Source organism: Dryobates pubescens, chromosome 9 (assembly GCF_014839835.1).
Source record: "Dryobates pubescens isolate bDryPub1 chromosome 9, bDryPub1.pri, whole genome shotgun sequence".
In the NCBI taxonomy this organism is placed as follows: domain Eukaryota; kingdom Metazoa; phylum Chordata; class Aves; order Piciformes; family Picidae; genus Dryobates; species Dryobates pubescens.
Window position 1 is genome coordinate 37,852,894 of NC_071620.1, and position 24,862 is coordinate 37,877,755.

Below are 24,862 nucleotides of genomic sequence, written 5' to 3' on the forward strand. Positions count from 1 at the left end.
AAACTGTGACAAATCATTTGTGTGAACTAGGTACCTACATTCAATGCCTCTTTCCCCTTCTCAGTGCATACAGTTGCCAGCATCACAGACCTAGCCAGACCAACCAGATGTAAATAGCTCTGGGGTGCACTTGATCAGGAACAAAATGTTTGGATACCTTTTAAGGTTATTGAACCCAGCTCTCCATGCATTCATACATTTCCTATGCACAAGAAATCTTTCAAATGATTGCCAGGAGTGTAGACTCCAGCCCTGGTGGTTTTCACCACAAAACAAATATCCCCTATTGAGAAACAGGGAATATTTGAGATGAGAAAAGAAAAATGCCAGATTGGAAAGTAGATTGAGAGAGAAGGCAGATTGCTAATAATTCTTGCCTCTTGCAAAAGAAGCAAGAGCTCCAACCATGTTAATAAAACTTCATAAACATTTTACTAATATAAAAGGGAATGTAAGGTATTAATGCCAAGAGGCAGGGAAGAGGCAGGCGCTGCCAGATAGCTCCTTTAACTGCAGCTTTGTGCAATTTATAAGCTGACATCCTGAATCATAAGCCCAAGACTATTAAAACCAACCTCCAGGCTGGTTAAGACAAGGGCACCTCATGAAGATCCAGCACGGTGAATTTTAGAGCAGTCAGGAGTGCACACTGTCTATGTGTACTCGGAGGGCAAATTTCAGTCATGAAATACTTCTACATTTAGGTGGCAAATTATAGAAAGCTAAGCATAGGATTGCAGATAGTCTCCAAGATAGACAGGGGTTTGCCCAAGTTCAGCACAACAGAGATGGAATTTGTGAGAAAGGATTGTTAAGAAATGAGGGAGAAATTTTAATGCTAACAGTTTTTCAGGTTTCAAAAGCTGATTTTAAGTCCTGCTGACCCTAGGAGCTTAGGGTTCTCATTGGCCTGAATAGACTCCAGTGGTGCCCTGCCAGGCTGGATGGAGAAATCTGTCCCTGGAATTCTGTTTACAGACCTTGTACCTTCTACCTACATTGGATTTTTGTTTGGGGGTTTTCTGGTTTGTCTTTTCACATTGGAGCAAGTATTCCAGACTGCTTTCACAGAATCACAGAATATTAGGGACTGGAAGGGACCTCAAAAGATCATCCAACCCCTTGCCAGAGCAGGATCACCTATAGCAGATCACACAGGAGTGCATCCAAGAGGTTTTGTATATCTCCAGTCAAGCAGACTCCACAACCCCTCCTGGCAGCCTGTTCCAGTGTTCTGTCACTCTTGCAGTGAAAAAACCCCAAAACATTCATGTTTCCACGGAACTTCCTATGCTTCCATCTTCCACCCATTGCGCCTTGTCCACCATGACTTACCAAAGGCAGTGGAGAATGTTCTGCCAATGACCTCTGCCAGCTCCCTCAGAGGCTGCTCAGAGAAGGACTTGGACTTCAGGATCTCTCCCTCCCCACCTCCAGCAGAGGACAGCACAGCCAACAAGGATGACACCTCTTCCATGCCAAAGCAGCAGCACCCTTCCTCTCCAGACCCAAACTGTCTTGGGGGGTGGTAATATAATTCCTTACCCCTTTTCTCTCCCTCTTCATTTTTTTTTCCTCTCTCTCTCTTCTTCTGTTCACTTTATTCTGTTAACAAATAGCCTTGCTGTTGATATTTTGGCCTTGTTTGTGCCTCCAATTTCATAACACAGGAATATTCAAAAGAACTGAGTCTCTTTGCCTCTCTGGACTGAGACAGCATGCCATCAGGACCCATGTCCTGACATAACTGTTCCCTAACCCAGACCTCATCAACCCAGGAAAACTCCTCCTTTGTCATGTCTTCCTCTGGTGCCTCAGGGGTCTTGGGGCTCCTGAGGACAGTCACCAGCACTATAGATGGAGATGAAGGTGGCATTTAGTAACTCTGCCTTCTTTGCATCTTCTGTCACCAAGGCACCCACCTCATTCAGCAGTGGGCCTACATCACCTCTGCCATTAGCTTTTCCTGCAATGTATTTGAAGAAGCCCTTTCTGTTGTCCTGAACCTGCCTTGCAAGGTTGAGTTCCAATGAGGCCTTAGCCTTCCTAGTTGTCTCCCTACATCCTCTGACAACAGTCTTATACTCCTCCCAAGTGGCCAGCCCCTCCTTCCATGACCATGATCTGTAGCCTCTCTTCTTCCACTTGAGTTTGCTCAGCAGTTCCCTACTTAACCATGTATCTCCTGGATCCCTTTTTTGACTTCCTACTTGTTGGAATGCTCTGATCTTGAGCTTGGAAGAAGTGGACCTTGAATATTAATAAACTATCATGGGCCCCTTTGCCTTCTAGAACACTGTCCCATGAGATTTCCCCTAGCAATTGCTTGGAAAGGCCAAAGTTGGCCCTGCTGAAGTCCAAAGTTGTTTTCCTAATTGGTATTCTGTTCCTACCACACAAGATCCTGAACTCCACTATCTCAAGATCACTACAGCCAAGACTGCCCTCAACCTTCACTGCTTCAAGCAGAACCTCCCTGTTAGTGAATATTAGGTCCAGCAGTGCTCCTCTCCTAGTTGGCTCAGCCACCGTTTGCATCAAGAGGTTATCATCAATGCACTGGAGGAACTTCCTGTACTGTGGCTGGCTGGCTGTGTAGGCCTTCCAGCAACCATCTGGGTAGTTAAAATCCCCCACGAGAACCAGGGCCTGTGATTGCGAGGCTGCTGCCAGCTGCCTGTAGGCGGCCTCATCCACTTCCTCATCCTGAGCAGGTGGTCTGCAACGAACACCCACAGGCCGTGCTGGCCTGCACCTTAACTCGCACCCTCAAACTCTCGACATCCACTCCTGGACAGAGCTCAATTATTCTAGTAGCTCCCTCATGTAAAGAGCAGCTCCACCTCTCCAGCCCCTGGAGATCCACTGCAGGGAGGGCTTTCACAGAAATGAGACTCTATGTATTCAAATAGTCTCTTAGCTAAAATACAGCTTTCCACCAGTGAAGAGTTTGGTTGTTTGCCTCCCTTTTCAATGCCGAGCATAAGACAGCCTGTTCCCACCCACTTATTCCTGGTGAGTTCCCCCCATTTTCTTTCACCTCTGTCCTTCGTGCATCCCGAAGCAGGGCCTCCCGCCCTGTGCACTGCGCGTCAATGAAGCTGACTTTTAAAAGCAAAACAAACCCAGATAACGGGTGGGACCCTTGAACTTCAACTTGATTAACCTTCACGTTCTAGATCTTAGGGCACTGCTTACCACATTCTTCCTCAACACTATGGTGCACAGCGACCAGGGACCATATTCCATGCAGGTAAACAGCAGCCCAGGGGACAGGCGGTGCCTCTCTCTCCGTCCCCAGGAAGGAGCACGCCCCGCCGCGCCGCGATCCGGCGGGATGGCAGCACCTGCGCCAAGGCCTGGCCCGCCCTAGGAGGGAGGCAGGACGCAGGTGGGCGGGCAGGAAGGGAGAGACGAAGGGACCAAGGGACGAAGGAAGGGCGGGCCCGGTTGCTCCCGGGAGCGTCTGTTAGGCGGGCTGGAGTTCCACGGTCCCCTCAGGTGAGGGGCGGCAGGGGTGGGGGCCGCAGACTCTCGCCCCCAGGGTGCCGAGGGCCGGGAGACACGGGGCCGTTGCTGTCCGGCGGATGGATATCGAAGGGCGCCGCTCCTTCCCCAGCGGGACGTGGGGAGCTGCAGGGTGTGCGGCGGCCGCGGGGCAGCGCACGCGGCTTCAGCTCTGGGCGCTCAGGCCGGGTCCCCGCCGGCAGGGTCGCGCCCGGAGGGTGAAGGCTTGCTGTCGTGGTGGGGTGGAGGTGACTGGACCGACACCAAAAGCCACCCATGGGGAAAAAGTGCAGGGCTGCTTCTTGCTAAATGGCTTCTGGCCAGAGCAGAGGACCTCATCTCCTGCAGAAGACACTCACTCTTTGTTAGCCAAGTACAAATAAAGGAGATGGAAGCCATTAAAAGCAAGTCCTCAGCTTGATCAGTCAAAATTAAATCAACTGCGGGCATTGCTGCAGTAATGATGAAGAGTTGCAATGAAGCCAAATGAAAATCAAGATTGCTTAGATGTTTAAACTCTGCAATTCTGTATTTTACAGGTTTGGGCTTAAATGTACTGTACACAAAAGTGTAAGGACGCTTTCAGAAAATAACATCCCTGTAATAGCTAATAACAAATTATCAAAAACGTATTTTCTCACCAACTTATTTTTTGGCCCGGCTCAGCTTTGCCCATGCCTGACATTTATCCAGATCTCACGTAGCATGTGGTGCTGCTTCTGTTTACAGCCATGGTTGCCCTCCTGTTGGAAACTTCCCGGACAAAGGTGGTGCCCTGTGCTGTGACCTGCACTCTCGGGTTTGCCTGCTGTCCATGGCAGTTGTATGCATTCTCACTGAATGCACTGGTGGTTGCTGGGGCTAATGTTTTGTGTAAGAGACAACACCAGAGAAGCCAAAATTCATGTTCTTAGTGGATACCACACACATGTCCTTGCAGCAAAGGGTAGGAAATTCAGAGCAGGCCCAGAAAATAAGCTAAGCACAATAATTATTGACTATAGAAGTATTACAATTCCTCAATTAACAGAAAAATGCAAGGGAAAACTGCCTCCTTTAGTGAAGTTAGTTTACTTGTATGTAGCTTAAAGGGTTCGACTTCCTTCTCTTTTTAAGGAAGTCTACTAAGTTTCGAATCAGCATGAAATGAATGTGAGTGCTGGTCAATGAGTAACTTTAAGTAGAGCTGTAAAATGAAGGAGTTTTATTTCTCTGGCTCAGGAAGTTATTTTAGAAGGAAAGAATACATGTAAGAAAAGAAGATGTCTCATGCCGGGAGGCGATACCAGGAAAAGCAGAACAGGCACCGTGAGAACCACAGATACGAGGAAGACAGAAGAGTGAGAAAACTTCACGCGTACAATGGAAGGTATGTCTTTATTACCTTAGAGAAACCCCACAGGTCTGTAATGTATGTCATCATCTTTGCCTGCTTTTAAATACTTTCATATTCCAATAATAAAGAAAGTATTTACTCAGCCTTGAAATCACGAAGCATAAGCACATCACATTTAGAATCAGGGAGCTACTTTACACGTAGAAAATTAACCTTTTTCTTTATATTGAGCTTGAGAAGGGGCAGAAAGATAGGCTGTGCAGCACAGGCAGACTTGTGATTTTCTGGGGTTAACTGGCTTAAGTAGTCCAAAGAAGGTTAATGAAGCTGGTGAATGGTCTGAGGAACAAGTTTTCTAAGGAGCAGCTGAAGCAACGCTTGTTCTGTCTGGAGGTAAGGGAGACCTTACTGCTCTCTACCTGAAAGAGGTTGTAGCAAGGTGTTGCTCTTCCAAGTAACAAGTGATAGGACTAGCAGAAATGGTCTCAAATAGTGCCAGGAGAGGTTTAGATTGGACATCAGGAAAAATGCATTTCCTGAAAGGGTTGTCAAACCCTGGGACAGACTGCCCAGGGAAGTGGTTGAATCATCATCCCTGAAGGTATTCAGAAGACATGTACATACGGTGCTTAGTGACGTAGTTTATTGGTGGACTTGGCTGTGCAGAGTTAATGATTGGACTTGAAGATCTTAAAGGTCTTTTCCAACCTAAATGATTCTCTAAGCTGGGTCACAAGTAGGTGAAGCATGGCCATTTGTTTTAGTACAGTTACTGAAGAAGCTCGTCAGTAGGTGACAACAAGACGTGGCTTACCAAACAATGCATTGCTTAAATGAGAACGCTACATGATGGGAGACCAGCATGGGGATGAACTTACTGAACTCTCCAGCTGCTCCAGTTCATCTCTGAACAAATTCATATTAATCTAAACCAAAATTAATTTCAGTAATCAAAGTTAGTAAGTAAGTATTTAAGTATCTTACAGCTGTTTTGTGTCACTTGATAGTGGGTCAGCCCCTGTCAACACAATAAGCAGAACAACTAATAGGTTTGAAGCGACAAATACATTCTTGGGATATTGCACTGCTACTTCCAGCCTGGACAGCCTACAGCATATCAGAAGTGAGCAAAGGATGTTTTCCTTTAAGGACTTTCCTTGAAGTGACTGCATTGTGGGAGAGAGGTCTGTAATTCTAAACACCAGTGTCAAATTGGCAGTAAGGTATTCATCATTCCCAGTTAGTCTCTGCGGGCATGATTGTAGGATAATTTAAGAATGGAGGCAAGGAAGGAGAGGAGATAAATATAATGTTATTGAAAAATTGTCATACTGAAATGCTCCCTTGCATTTAGCATGAAAAGCAGAATAAAAGCATCAGTGAAGAGTACTGCATGGACTCGGAGGAGTACTGATGGCTAAGTATAAAACATTTGGATGGTGTTAATCCTATTGCATTTTGAAAATAGCTAATAAATTCTTCCTCTGTCTCACTTAAATCATGATGAATTGGAGATAAATGGGAACAAAGGTCAGCCTAAGAATCATCCTCAGAGACAGAACTACTGTCCTTAGCCAAAGCTGAAATCAGGAGGGGATATAGTTAAGTTACTTTGAACATACTAGAAATGAGAGTAGCAATGTATTAACTGCACTATGTGGAGGGGAAAAAAGAGAAAAAGGTGTTGGGCTATTGGTGTGGATTTTTCATATATAGCAGAATTTAAGCAATTTGTGCAAGGATAGCTATAAATTAAAGCACCACTTCTTAAAGCACTTCTCTGGACATCCTGGTTTTGCTGCTAGTTTTAAATTACTCAACACATAGCCTGAAAATTAGTGGATACATCACAAAAGCCAACAGATCATCATTGTTCAATAGAACATCTTTGTATCCACCAGGGATTAGAGGAAGGGACATGGTAGCTACAAATCGGTAATCGCCGTGGTGGTATTTCTTAAGAGTCAGGCTGAGAATCTGGGGGCACTAGCCCCCACTACAACCAAATCAAATACATTTCCATCCCTTGTTGGGATAGTGTTTGGCTCAACAAAACAGCATTTCCTGCCTAGCTCTCACAACAAAACCAGCTGCTTTTGTAAGGCTGATTGACCAAAAGACCTCCAGATACTATAATGAATTAGATGGGAAATGTGTAGTGGAAGCTGTAATTTGGGCGCCTGGTGGTTTCGCTCCTTATGAGGAAAGCTTTCTAGCCAGACTGTGTTCCAAATGCATTTCTGTCTGAAACTCCTATAATGATCTCATTACTGAGGAGAAAAAGTTGCACTGGCCAGAACTGGAACATCTTGAAGAAAAACAGGAGCAAAGGTGGCCATTGTGAGGGGAAAAAAAATAAAGAGCCTAAAAAATACTTCTTAAAGAAAGGATTTTTTTTTCCTAATTATATTCTTGTTGCTGAACATTAGGAGGTTTTTTGATAATTTTTTTGCTGTTGTGTTGTTTTGTTTTCTGGCAAATAGCAGGATACAATAGAGAGAAGCAGCTGCATCAGAAGTACCAAAGGGATTGCTTTCATGTTAACTGGAAGTCTTATAAATCACACAGTTTATTTAATTTATGTGACACAGCTGCGCAGGATGCTTTGGTGGTTGCACAAGACACAGGACAAAGGTCAGAAAAATCAGAAATGTTTTGGCCAAATAGAGCTGTTGGCAGCTGCACACCAGAGATGTTCATATTGGACTTGTTATTAAATGTCTTAAAATGTAAAAATGACAAAGAGCACGATTTAATGTAGATGAATGAGATAATATTTGTAAGTCGAATCTGGAAGTGGATTAAAGTAAACCTTAGTGAAGTGCAGGAAACAAAACCGTAGCTGAAAATGCTGAATAAGAAATTCGAGATAAAAAATGAACAGGAAGAAGACTTTTGAAAATGTAATGCTGAATGAGGACTGAAATACCTTTTAGTCACAAAATCACATAGCTGTACCTTGAAAAAGGCATCGTGTGATTCTTCAGATGAGGGAGAACATTTAAATTAGACCAGACACAAACCAATTTACAACCAATGTTTCATTCAACCTGAGTGTTAGCTCAGCTTAAAAAAGGCAAATAGGACTTCTCCAATAGGACAGTCTAAATCTCACCAACCTCAGAAATCATCAGGCTTCAGACGTGGAGCTGTATGTCACTGCAGCCAAGTGGACAATCCCTGGTGAAGCATCCAAAGGAAGAGTCTAATTGGAGACAGAAGAAATTGATTTTTTGTGGGGAGGATCAATTTTGGATTCCTCATTAAATATCAATCACCTCAAAAAAACCCAATTAAATAGGGTTTCCCTCCAATCTCCATTTAAAAAATCTTCATCTACTTCTTTTAATAGCTTTTTGGTTTTTTAAAGGCATCTTTGTGAGCCACAGTAATTTGAAGTACCAACATGATAAAATGCTTACCCACGACATAGTCATGCTATTTTACACACTTCAACCATGAGTACAGAGTTTTTCAGATAAGAAGAATCAAGGTGCAGATATCCTTATGAGCATGGCTTTATGCAAGGATTGGGAATATTTGCTTTCAAAATAAAGAAAGATGAGATACCTGTGAAGCAGACTAGCTGGTTCCACTAATAGGAGCATCTTCCACTTTCTCATGTTCTAATGTTCAGGAGAGAGAGAGAGAGCAAGCATGATCTAATTAACATACATTTGTTGTTTAAACTGTTGTAGATCAACAGAAGACATCCAACCTGGCCAGCACTCCAGGACTGCTACTGTTCATTCAGATGCTTGCTCTAAAACCTCAGCAGGAGAATATTTCAGCCCACCACCAGAGTGTTATCCTCCTAAGGAAACCTTCTCAATGAAGTGTTCAAAGGTATGCACAACAAGAGGTATGTGAGATTATTACTGCCTGCCATTTACCCCTCTCATTAGAAGGGCTTGTCTTGGTTTTGGCTTCTGTGTTTAGAAGCACAACAAAATAAAGATAGAGGAATCTTTTAAAGAATCCAAACCAGAAACTGAGGGAGTTCAATTTAATGACTACAGATTACTAGCACATTTTAGGCATCTTAAAGGAAAGATTTGAAAACACACTTCCAGAACATGCATCCAGAGCATCAGAGTAGGTAATCACTCGGGTTGTGCAGCAAGTGTTAACCTTTAGGAGTTAGGAATAGGTATTTGCATCTGTAGGCAATTTAAAGATAGCTGTTGAAGCTTTGATGCTAGTTTATTTCTGACACAATCTTCTCAGTTTTTTTATCAACTGTGGCTTTAATCCAGTCATCACTGTTACATCTTTGTAAAGCAACACTGCAAGAGACAAAACTGTTTCATGGACAGGAATCCTATAAAGCAGCTCTTGAAAAGTAACTTGCTTTTTTTTCTTAACTAGAAAGTAACTACAAGAAGCAGAGAAATTAGCATTATTGTGGGAGAAAAACAGCCGTAACTCTTAGTAAACTCATTCCTGTAAACCAACAAAAAAACCCAAAGCATCCATTACTCCTTTAAAGCTTTCCCTTTTCCAGGACAATGCAAGTTCTCACCTTATTCATAGGAAAGGCCCACCGTAGTCTTGAGTTAAAACTTGCAGCTGGGTACCAAGTCTTTGGCTGGAGCCTATGAACAGCTTTTCAGTGTCCTCCAGTAGAGAAGCTAATGAAGAGTTTAGTTGTTGGATACAAATGAAAATACATAATGTTAGATTCTTTCCTTACTCCACAAGGAAAAGTTAAATAGCACACAAATATTTCTCTGTGAGTCTATGAACAATTTTAAGAGTGTGCTGAACTATTTTCTCTTACAGATATGTGCTGTGTATTTGTACACAGTTGGTTCTCCATCTTGAGGTTTAAGTCCAACAGTTAGTCGAGTGTATTTAATAATGCAGAGCCATACTGATATTTCATCCCTGATAAAACTGTATCAGCGGTCTCTTCTTCAACAATAGCAAATTGTTTTACCTTGTCGTAGAAGCTCTAGAAAATTCCCTGCTTTATCACAAAATTGGAAAAGGAAAGTGACAAGTTATTTTCAGTTTTCAGTTTCACTGGTTGTTTAGACGTAACAGATAGCTTAGTGTGACTTGCTGGGGTTTATCGCCCCCATGTTAACTTCTTTCAGTGCATGAAACATCATTAACATTTTCACAATGGCCTAGTTTTGGATGCATCAGTTGATGATGATGATTGCACTCCCACCCATCCCCCAGGTGTTGCTCAGTATTTTCCAAAAATTTAATGTCTGAGCTTGCAGTGGAAGGGGAAAAAATCAATCATGTAGATGATAAAGCCTTTTATTAGCAGTTTAATTTTTTAAATGAAAGTATATTGAAGGTTGATAAGATTAGGAGAGTGCTACTCCCCAGTTTGATCTGAAAAGATTAAGAATTTCCTAGAACTGTTATGCAGAATTCTCAAATCCCTGCAGTCACAGTAAATGTTATAAATTAAAAGCTACATGAATTGTTTACTGGATGTCAGTACATGTGAGCTCCAACTCACGTGTTATGGCTTCCTCTAAATACTTCTTAACCATCACTTTCCTTCACCAATGACTTATCAGCGCTCTGGGAAAAACCCCTTTCCCTATCATCATAATTCTGAAGTAAACTGGTATGAAACAGGGCTGGGAAACAAGTGATGTAGCACAGCCTTTTCCAAAGCCGCAACTGAAATATGAACATCAGTCTGCTTTCACTGTGGGGTGGTTGTTACTGTTTCATTTTACCCAGGAAATATACTTATGTTCTTTGTGCATGTTGACTGGTTTGGCAAACTGGAGGGGAATTCTAAACAACCAGAGTTCTGAAAAGTATTTGCTCCACCCAGATATTTCCCTCTTCAGCCATGTTTTTTGCCAACAATATCCCGAAACACTGAAGTTGAGTTTCAGAAATAGGCAGGGATCCTTCAAATACCTTAGCTGTAGGCAGCTTTTATCCCCATGGCCACGTTGCAGGTTTTACCCCCACAACCACGTTAAGAAAATAAACCAAATCCAGATACAATGGAAGAAACAATTAATACTGATCCCTTTAGCCAGTGGAGACATTTGATACTATCTAAGAAACTTCAAAACATTCTGCTCCTTTTAATCCTTTCATCTTGACAACAGAAGGGAAAAAGAACATTCAAGTGTTTCATGAGCAATATCTATTTCAAAGCTATGCAGGTAGGATCACGTGCATAGTAGTACTGGAACATGTAAGGCACTTAATTACACATCTTTTCAAACTATGTACCAGAGTGCACATTTAGGAGGACCAAAAGAGGTTGGGCCAGTACAGAGTGAGCTCTCCTCACGTTTGGAGAAGAGAAGGTTCCGAGCAGACCTTATTGTGGCTTTCCAGTATCTTAAGGGGGCCTACAGGAAAGCTGGGGAGGGACTTTTTAGGGTGTTGGGTAGTGATAGGACTAGGGGGAATGGATCCAAGCTAATGGAGGGGAGATTTAGATTAGACATTAGGAAGAAGTTCTTTTCCACAAGGCTGGTGAGACATTGGAACAGGTTGCCCAAAGAGGTGGTGGAAGCCCCATCCCTAGAAGTTAAGGCCAGGCTGGATATGGCTCTGGGCAACCTGATATAATGGATAGTGTCCCTGCCCATGGCCTTCCAACCCTGACAATACTGTGATTCTATGAATACTCTGGAAACCTCAGATTGGTGGAATGTTCTGAACTGGAGAACTGCATTCACTTCTGTTAAATTTAATATGCCTTTACAGCCCTATCAAATTTATTTAAACCTTTTCTGAATCCCCCTTTGAATGTTTGGCCCCCAGATTATCAAAGTTCTACAGGTTTTGTACCACTTGAAGAGGCAGTATTTAGTTTCTCCATGAGATTTATGATTGTAGAGTGAACTCTTCCCTTTCTCTCTGTCACTATGTTCCTATTGCTTCCTCAGACTAGAGAATAGTTAAGTTTGTCATCAAGAACAAAGTTTTTCCAGTTGTTCTTAGCTTGCCAGCCTCATACCTTTTCCATATCCATTGTCCCTTTTTGAGATGGGCTCATCAAAAATGAACTCAGAATCCAAGACAAATTCCAAAACAAATCAGACACCTGCATAAAATGTTCTGTCTCTGTAGTCCTAACCCAACGCTTCGTAGCTTTCTGTGTGGTGTTTAATAAGTAGTGACCACTGAGCTAATGTTTTCAGAGAAGGCTAGCTTATGTCTTTCCTAAGTGGAAAGGACTTGTAGAGAGCCCATCTGTGTGCTGTGTAGATGGGTGTGGTTTGTGTACATGCATGAAGTGTGAGGTTGCTTAACAAAACAATGATTGTTCAAGAGCTTGAGCTCCCAGCAGCCTACCACTTTTACAATTGGCAGTCAGGAAGACTTTGTTGTGATTATGAAAACAGATTTCACCATTTCACTTGTCACTCTTTTCAATTCATTAGTTTGTGCACTTACTGTGTTATTTTCGTGTGTACTTTTGGCTGGCTTTCCTTGGAGTCCTCACTTAGAGCTCCTTGGGCCATGTTGCAAAGCAATCTCAGGATGCACAAACTGTATTTCCTTCAGGTAAAACTAAGTCCAAGGGTGACGTGTAACTGTGGTCCTGCTTCCCAAACCTGAGCTAAAATGAAGTACTTCTCCCCACAAAATGCCTACCACGTAGCCCCTAGGTCTTCAGCTCTGACTCTACAGCTCCACTCCCAATGGACTGTTAGCAGACACAAATAGTGTCAGGGAGCAAACCCCAGAGATTTCTCTCCTAACTGTTTGAAAACTATATGTTTCCTCTTACTCTTTATTTTCTTTTAACTACTCCTAACCTGTGAGAGGATCTTTTATCTCACAGGAACTTACGTCATTTAAGAGCATTACCCCTTGGACTGCCTTTCTTCATATATCTACTGCTTCTTTCAGGTGACTTCCTTTGAATGAACTTTTGACTCTTCCCTGTTACGCTTATGCTATCTTTATGTCTAGTTTCTGTATGTTTGGCTGTGGGTTTTTTTCCCTATAGGGACATGACACATGTGGATCTACATACTAGATTCAAGAGGGAACAAAAAGAAGTCTGCCACCTTGTGTTTCTGTAGTAGTGAGGGGAAACTTAAGGAACCACCTATGGACTGGTGTCAAGCTGTCTAGAAGCTCTACATAATTATATGGGAATTAGAAATAAACTGTTCTTGATAAAGACAAACCTTTTATCGACTAAGGAACTACTGCTTGTGGAAAAAAACCCATCTTATAACTTCTGCACAAAAATGCATGCCATTTAAAGCAGGACACATTGATAAAGACAAGAGTTTTTGGCCAGGGTATAATTAGAGCAGAAACTCTTTCAGAGCAAAACAATTCAGCTTGCTTTTAGCAACACAGGCAAAAATTCTTAGTTCTCTCTTTGCTGTAGAAATGTGGAATCTGAAAATATATTTGCCTTTTGGGCCTTTTGAAAGTATAACCACTCAGTGCTTTTGGCTACAGTGCTGCTTCTTTCACCTTAAGAGAGCAAAATCTGAGTCAAACCCAAGACAATCATAAATGTTTGGTCACTTGACCTTGAAAACTTGTCATTTTATTATGCATATTGGGGTGAAATAGGTAGAGCAATGCAATGCCATAATAATCACAGAGTCATAGAATCAGTCAGGGTTGGAAGGGACCACAAGGATCATCTAGTTCCAACCCCCTGCCATGGGCAGGGACTCCTCACACTAGATCAGGCTGGCCAGAGATACTTCCTTCAGTTTTGCATAAACATGAAAGGTAAACTAAGTTTCTCCTATCTTTGGTCAGTATATGGCTTAGGAAATGCCTGCACTTTTGCCATGTAGAGAACTGTACTGTACTGGTCATAATTTCTGAGCTAATAACTTGTAAAAAAATTCTTCAACCCACTTGGCATTTAATAGAGACAACACTGAAAAGGTTAGAAAACAGTCTGTGGGGAAACAAGTATAACTGAATCTCTGTTCTTCGCTGCCATGAATACTGCTTTGCACTGTGAATAGCATCAGATTTCTTAAGCATGTTGTAGGCTCTTCCAAACAATCATGCCTTCAGCCTACATTTTAACATCCAGAATTGTTAAAACCTTCAGACCAATTTCCTCTCAGAAAAAGACAGCATTATGGTTAGCAACAAGAAAATTCTCAAATTTCAAGCATAGCCAGGAGGAAGTAACAAACTGAATTTGTTTGGAGGAGGAAATGAGGGAGTAACAATGCCTTTCTCCAGGATATGTTCATGCCTTAACAAACCAGCATTAATTCAAATGTAAACATTTATAAACTGTTGTTTTTACAGAACAGTTCAATTTTTCCCCTGTAGCTATACATGCTGGCAAAACCTCATAGACTAGAAAAAATACTGAGATGAAAAGTCACCCTGAACATAGGGTTCACACTGGTAGACACTGAGTTTGATTTATGTCATTGTTTATAATCATTATTCTGCTTCTATGTGGCTCTATTATGTCCTGATACTTTTCTGCTTGGAGCCGGATTTAGGAACAGAAGGGGCAAAGTATTTTGCTGAGTACTTATAACCTTTCTAATGCTGTGGAAATATTGGGGAAGATTAGTGGTCTAGCAAGAGGCATTGGACTGAAGTAAAATACATCCTGTAGGTACAGTTCTGTACATTCAAAACCTCTGAAGGGTCATTAAATGCACAGAATGCAGATAACTTTGTAGATAAAAACCAAGCATTTGACAACTGTGTTCAGCAGTGTATGTTAGATCTTTTCAGCAGTGGTCAGAAGGATCCTTACATTTCTATGGAGGCATCCAATGGGATTAGAAATTACTGTATTTTGGAGTCACCTTCTTCACATTTAGCCCCTACAGTCTACCATACCCTGCTCCTTTAAATTGTCCTCAAATCTGTCAGACACTGTTCCTGTGGCAGTTAATCTCAACACATTTCTGCTGTTAAGAAGGGAGCACTAAGGTCCCCTATAGTCTCATAGTAAGTGGATGGTTTCCCACCCCTAGCTGTTACAAAATGTATTTTAAACAGGATGACTAACAGACTGAATTTGTCATCAAGTTTTTTAATCCTGTAATTGTGAAGACAGATGATATTAGTTGTAAGAATTGGATGGAGCTGTACAGATTAAAATAATACCAGTTACTGAAAATGCATCATTAAAATTGCACAGTAAACAAGGTATAGTGAAAGAGCTGCAGGTAACTTCTGTGCTCTGAAGTATTTCACTTGAAGGTAAGTCCTGTTTGCTGTGCAATATAAATAGCCATGAGCAGTTAGTTCTATAAAAACATACAGGGGAACTACACTAGCTGCAGATGCTAAATGTTCCCTTTAGCAAACCATTACCCTGCCAAAATATGGGACTTCACTCTGCCCTAGTCTTTATATCAAGGTTTTTTTCATCCCCCATTTGGCCCTGTGCTAACATGTACACTATTATTTTTAGACAGGGGAGAACTACAGCTGAGAAGACTCACTCAAGTTGGCAGGGGAAGATAACTAGCAAAGTTGATGTTAGCTGTTAGGTATGTGTTAGACTCTAGTCTGCACTTCCTGACTGGGAAATCTTAGTTAAGTGTGTTTTCCACCACTATAGAACAGAACTTGCACCATCTTGATTGGAAGACCACTAGGTTTATCTTTTCCCCACATCTGTCCCAAATTCTGGGAAGCAAGAAAAGTTCTTCTCTTTTAGAAGGTGGCTCTCAAAGTTAATTGATACAGCAGAGTATTTACTGAATGCAGCTCCACTTCTTGAGCAGAAGATCTTAGCTCGTGTAAAGAAGGAAAATCCGCCCAGGCAGGAATGTTGCTAACCAAGTGTGACAACCTACAACTGGTAAAGTGAATGAGAAGCTCAGGTTCACAGAAGCCTCCAACCTGGCCTGCCTTCAGGCAGACTATGATTACTTAAAGAGCAATAACACTCCAATCTTTGGGCTTTGTAAAGGTGGCTCCGTTTCAGTTCAAATGGAGGGAGTGGCCGTGGAAAGTTGGCATAAGCATCAAGGGGTTTTCACTGTTTTCTGAACTCTTTTTTCAAAACTCCTGCAAGTTTCTTTTGTTACAAAATACTCATTTGCTGTTTGAAAGAACCATGGGTACATCAGGCAAAAAAGGCCGTTTCCTGAAACGCAGCACGTGAGATCACCGTGTGGAGACCAACCTGTGTTACAAATACACACACAGCCGTTTACAGCTGTTGTATTTAAATCAGTATTGCCAAGTGCTACAGTTTAATGCAAGACCTTTTGCTTCCCATCCTTTCCAAGATCATGAAGGGTGACTCATGCTTGGTTAACAGGAGAGAAATCAGAAACATGCTAGAAATTATGCTTTAAAGAACTACTGGGAACAAGTAAACCAAAGTTGTTGTTCCCAGGCACAGGCTGGGTTGTACCTAAACTTTCTTGATGGCAAGTAAGTCTTTGTGTCAAACAGTGGTGGGAAACTATGGGGATAGAGGCTGATGCAGTAGTTCTACAAATAAGGTCCACCCTTTCCTGTGAAAATTGAACAGCCCTGTTTAGAGGATGGGACAGTGTAAAACAGGAGATTTCCTTTTGAGATTTCCTCATGGAGTGGCTGTTTTGAGTAAAGAGGGGCAACTTACTAAAATACAATAATAATGTTTCTTTCTAAAGTACATAAATCATTCAATTTCCCAGTTTTTAACTATTTTTCCATCAATTTCCATTAAGAAAGATTTCTCACATTACTATAAATGTGTTTGGCATGTACATGCCATTTAGCATAATCCAGTGAAAGCTAAATCTCACCGCTGGCTGAAGAAGACAAACCTACAAAACCAGTGGTGGGATGGGGTGGATTTGTTTGTTTATGACAAAGATGTGTATTGCCCTGAGCCTGCATCAGTGAAGTTGGTTGAATTCTTTTTACTGGTTTCACTGAGTTCTTGCTGTGTACTGGCATACATGAGGGAATTAATATTGATAGCAAGGTGTGTTAATACTTTGCATCCAGATGTACTATTTTTAATGTGACTGTTTTCTCCATTTCATTTCCCTTGTTCAGTTCTTCACTCTTCCTCCTCACTTGTTACATTTTTGTCCCCTTCCAAAAGCACAACAAACTCCCTCTTTTCTTTGGCATTTTTTCCACCTTCCTCTTTATCTATTCCTCCTGCCATCAACTCAGTTCAGCAGAGGTAACCAAAGCTGCACATTGAGCTGTGCCTTCATTGTGAGGAATGTGAAACCTGCACTAGCAAGAGAATGTCGGCCTTTGAGATTCTTTTCAGGTCTGACTGCTGCTTTTGTACGTCACTATATATATGGTCAAAACACTTGTCTGCTCCTTTGAGAGGAAAAAAAATTGCCTCTGAAAAACAGAAAGCTACCCCAACTTTCAGTGAGAATGGCTGGGAGAATGATTTTTTTTTAATGCATGTGTTGTAGCCTCTCACTCCTCTCCTCCCTTCTCCTGGAGTAACCCCTGATGGGATATGACACAGGCACCACTGACCTGTGCGAATCCCAGCACTGCTGTCCTGCTGTTGAGTCCAAGTGTCTGAGAGGGGCAGCTGGGCATGCCTTGGGCTGCCAGATGCATACTGCTGGTCCCATCAGTATGTGGCCTGCAGAGGAAGCAAAGGGAGAAAGCAAGCCAGAATGGAGAATGAGGAACATAAAATACCTCAGAAGTACATAGGGATGTTAACTCAAGGGGAGAGAACGATACCAGGAGAGTCTTTTCCTTGGAAAGAGTCCATGTGTAGTCAACAGAGGTAGAAAAACAGTGACTACCGTGCTGAGATGCAGTAGAGTGAGACACTCTGATGGCTCTCCTCTATTAGGGTAGGTTCAGCAGAGTCAGAACTGACTGTCCTACAGTTTGAGTCTTGTCAGCTGCAGAAACACAGGAACAAACACGAACTGACTATGTCACTGTTTGTACACACATAGGCGCACGTACTGTGATCCTGCCACAATGCTGGGATGGAAATGCCTCTTCACAGCTTCTGACACGAGACTTGAGCACGCACTTGAGTTGCTAGGTACCTCACATTCAGCTGCAGTGTAGTTTCATGAGGCAGAGCAGGCAGCTCTAACAGCTCACAATCACCTGAAAAAGAGAGTTTCTGGTTTTTCTATGATCCTGACTTATTTTTCCCCAGCTAAACTCATGGCAACATGATTGTTCATCGGCTAGATTGTGAGTCACTTCAAGTTGTTAAAGTTGCAGGAAAACACAGCAGCACACAAGAAAAGGGTTGAATTGTTTCCTGCCATTTTAATTTTTTTAAAACAGCCCATGGAAGGGTCTAATGCTAGGCTAGAGTTATTACTGGACAGAGGAGAAAAGTAATGACTATCCAGCCAAGGATAGAAGTCATCAGAGTAAGGTCAGTGGCCTGTGGATTTGTATCCTTAACAGCCTGCTTTGCTGAGCATTTAAGCTCATTATTTGTCAGAAGACAAACCCATTGATCAGTGGGTTAATACTGTGGCAATAGCAAAGCACGTACCTCAATTCAAAGTTAACAAATATGATACTTTGAAGGTACTATCTATTGCAGACTTTTATGGAATGAATGAAACTACTTTCTGGAAAGCTCCAGCAACATCCACTGGATTTTAGATTGCAGCCATTCTCCTCACCTTCACTAGTGAAAAGCAGTGCTGGAAAGAAGCATGAAAAAGGAAATAGAAGTGAATCTTGTTACTTGTTTGGTATCACAGTGTAACTAAGGTTGGAAGAGACCCCAAGGATCATCAAGTCCAACCTGTCCCAACAGACCTCACGACTAGACCATGGCACCAAGTGCCACATCCAGTCTCCCCTTGAACACCTCCAGGGACGGTGACTCCACCACCTCCCTGGGCAGCCCATTCCAATGACGAATGACTCGCTCAGTGAAGAACTTTTTCCTCACTTCGAGTCTAAACCTCCCCTGGAACAGCTTGAGACTGTGTCCCCTTGTTCTGGTGCTGGTTGCCTGGGAGAAGAGACCAACCCCTTCCTGTCTACAACCACCTTTCAGGTAGTTGTAGAGTGCAATGAGGTCACCCCTGATCCTTCTCTTCTCCAGGCTAAACAATCCCAGCTCCCTCAGCCTCTCCTCACAGGGCTTGTGCTCAAGGCCTTTCCCCAGCCTTGTTGCCCTTCTCTGGACATGTTCAAGTGTTTCAATGTCCTTCTTAAACTGAGAGGCCCAGAACTGGACACAGTACTCAAGGTGTGGCCTAACCAATGCAGAGTACAGGGGCACAATGACCTCCCTGCTCCTGCTGGCCACACTATTCCTAATACAGGCCAGGATGCCATTGGCCCTCTTGGCCACCTGGGCACACTGCTGGCTCGTATTTAGGCAGGTGTCAATCAGCACCCCCAGGTCCCTCTCTGTTTGGCAGCTCTCCAGCCACTCTGACCCCAGCCTGTAGCTCTGCATGAGCTACATGTATGGAGCAGGTTAGTTCATACCAAGTGAACTGTTCACTGATAATTTTAATACAAGTCAGTAACATTTTAGATAGATACCAAGATTTTGGGGTCTGTCTAAAGCGGGGGTGTGTGTGTGGAATCCCAACCAGAAAAAACCCCAAGCAACCAAATCAAAACCTACCCACCAAACCAGTGGAATTCTGAGATATTCAGACCTTTTGTCCTTTCACACTCAAGTCTTGCAATGTCTTCATTGTTGCACAGGATTAGGGAATAGTTGTAGAGATAAGTAACTTTCCCATAGGAAGACCTTTTGGCAGTCTAGTTTCTGCAGCTATAACTCTTTAAGATGCCAGAGCTAATCAGCCTGTGAAAGCAGGAATGGCAGCACAGACTCAGAAGTATGGCTTTTAACTCAGTCCTTTCATCTAGCAATATACTGCTAGAAGCAGGTCAGTATGTGTGTGCTAGCATACCTAGGCAGAGCTAAGATTCAAAACTTACCTGCCCTGCTATTTCTTCTCATGTCTGTCCATCCTGTTTGTACTACTACAGTAGGATTGGGTATCAGCTTTAAATACCACAGGTTGCATGAGGCTTTTGGGCTGTCTGGATCAAGATCTGAACATACTATAGGGCTTAATATTTCCTTCAAAGCCCTCATGAATGCACAAAGCCTTAAAAGATTTCCACAAGCTGTTTGCTATTTTCACAACCCCTGCTGGCTGTCACTGTAGACTTGTAATTCCTAACTGGTTCTACATACTGCTTATCATTTGGGGATTTTCTTTACTACAGGAGGCTTTTGCTATTGCACTTCTAATTATGCTTTTTTTTAAACTGTGTGATGTGTATAACTGGTGGAGTAGCTGCTAATGAATCTTTTTCCATTGTTTAGTCACTCCAATCAATCCTATAGCAGGCATATGTGAAAACTGTCTTAAGTACATACAAAACCTGTCTACCCTGAATCCCCTAATGTTTTTTCAAGGCTGTCATTTTAAGGCATCTTCTGCTGCAGTTAAAAATACAGTAAACCTACACTGATCATATTTGTCATTCCATGAGCAGACACATTCTGCCAGCCCTACTGCGATACTAGCAATCAGAAGTTGAGGAACTGTGTACAGAATTTGTGTGAATAAAGATTTGGAGCAGTGTCATTGAGGATTGGGATTATTATAAACGTGGGGAGGTTAGCAGCAGGTGCTGAATACAACAGCAGAAAATTGCCTTTTTCAGAAGCACAGCAAACTAATGTACAGGAAAAGTTGATGCTCAACAGAGCAGAGTGCCACACCAGTCCCAGAGAAAAAGGAAATTCTGAACACAATGATAGAAGACTGACTGACCATGAATTCCCAACTCCTAAGTTCCCAAACACTTAAAATTTATGTTTCCTTTAATCAAACAGGCTTTCCTCCCTGTAGACTTGGTAAGAACTGCTTCCTGATGGAGCATCTATGAAATCAGTAGTCAGCCCTTAAAAAGGGCGGTGGCCCTCTGTGTCAAACAGTAAGGGCCCTGAGGACCTAAGTTGACTCCCTGTTTTTGGGAGGCATATTGTACAACTCAGCTGAGCAGACAAAAATATCTGATCCAGTTCCAACGAATGTCCTGTACAGCTATTATTCTTTCACAATATTTTGAACGGTCCTGGTGAAGTAATGACTCTGTGCCCATTAAAAACATCGAGCCTTTTGGCTGCAGTTTGAATTTGGTACAAGGAGTTCCCAATCCTGTCTCATGGACCAAGATTTAAATTTCTCTTTACATGTACCTTCAGAAATATTTCCTTTGAAATAGGTCAAGCCTCCTGAACAGATTTGGTAACCAGCATGGTTATTGCTTTGCTTCACAGAAATGGTTGTGAGGAAGTGTCAAGGAAAAGGCACACTGGTCATGCAAAAATCAACATTGTTTCTGAAGAACACACACACTTAACTCCACACTTATCTCCTCCTCAAAAACAGCACTTTGTCTTCTCTGACTGCTCTACTTAATTCTTTCTAGAATGTGAAATCTCTATGTGAATGCACTTGTGTATACATACCTATATATACACACACAACGTCAAATGTACTGAGCATCAGGTATTTTCTTCCTAGGTGTTGCCACCATTATCAGTGCTTCTCTTTGTACTTCTGGGGTAGTCTGCAAGGCCATGATCTGAATGGGCTTGGTACCTACCTACAGCTGCACTAGCAGAACTAAGACCAATCTGGGTACAAGAGAAAGCAGAGAACTTCTGAAGTGGCCAAAGATTCTTGTCAAACATTGGCAAACACCTTTCCATGAAAAGCAAGCAGCAGGAAGATGCTATTACCTCAGCCTGTGAAGGAAATAAAGGGGCAGAATGTGAATATCCAATAATCCTTCAATAGTGGCTGTCACTGGCTTCCTTTGATTAGAAACACCTGGCAATGCAAGAGGAATTTGTCTAAATACCCTGCATGCTGCTTCAGCTCATTATTTTCCAGCCCATACAGCTTTGACAGCGTTTGAGCCATTGCTCAAGAGGAAAACACCGCAGTGATCAATGGTAGCAGCACCAAATACAAATCTGTATGCAAACTTGCAGAATCTGCCCCACTTTAGAGACAAATATAGGACCATGGTGTTGGGCTGCTTATGTTCTTGGCTGTCAGACTGCATGAAATAAGATTCACCATTCTGTAATTAATTTAAGAACTCAAGGAGCAACATGCATGATACACTAGGGGGTTTAATTTCCAGAATAGGCAACTCTAGCTATGCTATGCTATGGTGCAACATCCATCATGTTTACTAATCTTAGTCTGACCCCTAGTGAGCTGTCATAGAATAATCAGATTTATCTAACAGATGCTGCACCTATCTGGTGGAACAAAAAGAAGTCATTTATCCACTTCCTCCCCTTCACCCCCTTAAAAATCCTTGGTTACCTTTAACTGTAGCATAACATAAGAACAAGAAGAGTCAGCTCAGGAGTCATAAAGCTTTTTTCTGAAGGTAGGAGTGTAGAAGAGACCTCATGACAGTATCAAATTAATTTACCTCTGCATAGAAGGGGGTTTTTGCCTCCTTCACGCCTCTTTCCTTTTTTTTGGTGCGATCAAGAACTACTTCAGATCCATGAAGAAATTTTTATCTCTGAAGGAGGTTTCATCTCATTAGAAAAGAAGTTTAAATCAATGAAAACTTTGACCAAAAAAAGAGTGTAAGTTAAAGCAGTAAGCAAGTTTTAAAGAACCCCAAAGAACTTAAACAATTGTAAGCCATTAGAAGCTTCTCAGGTTTTTATCCCTTTTCACCTCAGGATTTTGTTCATACTGGGTATTTCTTGCTCAATGCATTTATGCCAAGTGGTTACAGGCCAGAAGGCAATCCCTGTGTGCTTAACTTGGCAATTACACAAGCACAGTACAATTTTTATGGATTTCTTCCCCCACATGAAGATCCATTTATCAAGCACACTGACAATTTTTTTTTGAGTCACTTGCCCAACCTCTGAAACACACTCACAAGAGCTCTTGCTCTTTATTAAAGCAGAGCTCTTCCATAGCTCTAGCCAAGACGACTACCTCAGTAATAGTGCCCTCTGTCTGTGCTTCTGGTGTACTTCTGTCACCCTCGTTTTGCACAAGATTTTTACACCTGTTCCCATCTTTTGGCTCCTTACAGGCATTTTGAAGTTTGTGGAAATCACAGTTAACATCCTCGTGCTGATTTGTGTGGCTGCTGCCCAAGCCTCTGTTGCAGGCTTCACATCCTTTGGTGGGTTTGGCATCGGATCCTTTAACCTGAATTCAGCATACAGCCCCTTTGAGGGCACAGAGCTCCAGGAGGTAAGGGAGCTAGACATGCAGTTCACCCAGATGAGAGCTCCTTGCGTGTATGGTGGAGTCTCCTTCAGCTTAGCAGCAGGGGTACTTACCCTTGTCTTCCTTGTTGTGGGGGCAAAACCCATCCAACAGCTGAGGGTGGGGCTGCTGGCAGGTGAATGTGCCTTCAACCTGCTGGCTGGCACATCATACATCATAGCAGTTGGCCTCTACCTGCATTTTGTCAGCCAAGTGAACTCCACAGAAGTCTGCAAGAGGCGTGAGAGACTGTATGCACGACGTGGTTACACTTCAATGAACTGTGTGGTCCAGGGTGGTGATGCAGCCGTCGGCCTTTTTGGTGTCGCTGCTGCCTGTTTGTACTTTGCCAGCTTTGTGGTCTGCATCCTTGCTATCCGAACAGTCCGGGCCTTCCACAGCCACATGGTTAAGGCTCAGCACAACCTCAGAGACAGAAGTGTCAGAAACCACCACACCACCCACAGAACCACTGAAAGCTCTCACAACATCCAGGCTCTTGCCACATTAGTGTGAAGTCAGCTCAGATACTGTGCCAGAGAGCCAGAGTACCAGACACTGGGTGTCACATGCTAAACAAGCGACCAGTCCACACCCTGTTGTCCTATAAGGTGCTGAAGTGTGTTACCAAACCACCAAGTGTAACAATACTGCTATAACCTGATGTAATAAAATTGACATTGATCAGGTATTTCAGCAAGGGTTTCTTGCTCAAGCTGGACTCCAGCATATAAAGTGTTTGTGATCTCTTCATCCTGTACAGAGCAAATCCAAACACCAATAGGCTGTTAATAGATCACCACCAAAGTGCTGCTGAACTTGTGCTAACAAACACTTCCTTTCCTCTCCCATGACATAAGGAATTGAATACACAGCTAGGATGGGCTGGACTCCAGCATATAAAATGTGTTGGTAATGTTTTCATCCTGTACAGAGCAAATCCAAACAGCAACGGACTGTTAATAGGTTGCAATCAAAGTGCTGTCAGACTTGTGCTAACAAACATTTCCTTTCCTCTCCCATGACATAAGGAATTGAATACACAGCTAGGATGGGCAGCCTTGAACAGATCCTGTGCCTGTCAATGCCTCCCATTCCTTTATGCCACACCACTCACAAAACAGAGGACACTCAAGAGCTTTTCTGAATCACAGCCAACCCCACATATGTCACCTGCTTCACTTGGGCTAGTGGAAGGTTTTCTTTGAGTCATGGGAGCTGGCACATGCCAATCATGTGCCCCATGAGGAATGCTGCTGGGAAGAACCAGCTGCGATTTCAAGAGCTGCATTTGGCTTCTCCAGTTCCCTACTAAATTTTCCCTACCTCACTGAGCATGGCTCAGAACCTACGAGGCAGCATATTGGTCAGCTATCAGCTTAATAAATATACCACTTGCTTCTGTAAATACCCAAACAAGGTTTGACTTGCTGACTCCACAGCCAGTGGTGGCAGAGCCTGAGTAGAGAACACACTGGCTACCCTGGAGTTTGCCATGGTGTAACAGTGACAGAAAACACTTCCATCTTTCCAGTATCTAAACACATGAAACATGAGTGAACAGCAGTGATTCTATGCCCCCAGGATTGAGAAAATGAATTTTAAGAGAACATCCTTCAAGTATCCATTGTTTGAGGCAGATGAAATAGGTAAATGGTGTTCATAGATGAGGAGTTGAGAAATAAAAGACTGCTCTTGAGGTAGATTTGTTAGCTTGAGAGGAGGGAAGAGGCAATTTTGATTCTCACTATGCTCATTCTTTCCAATTTTGTCTAGCTCAATGTAATTGCCCAGATGAGGCTCTACTGAACCACAGCAGAGCTTACGTATTGCATAATTTTTA

General features: G+C 42.6%; 1 protein-coding gene across 1 annotated transcript; it reads left to right on the forward strand.

Annotated features, from left to right (window-relative positions):
• Window positions 1-4,238: 4,238 nt before the first annotated feature.
• On the forward strand, window positions 4,239-23,699 carry LOC104304236 (MARVEL domain-containing protein 3). The gene is given in 5 exon segments (XM_009904959.2): window positions 4,239-4,306; window positions 4,729-4,762; window positions 4,764-4,876; window positions 8,542-8,705; window positions 22,841-23,699. Coding segments are annotated over 5 exon segments (1,074 nt in total). The 3' UTR covers window positions 23,536-23,699.
• The last annotated feature ends 1,163 nt before the right edge of the window (window positions 23,700-24,862 follow it).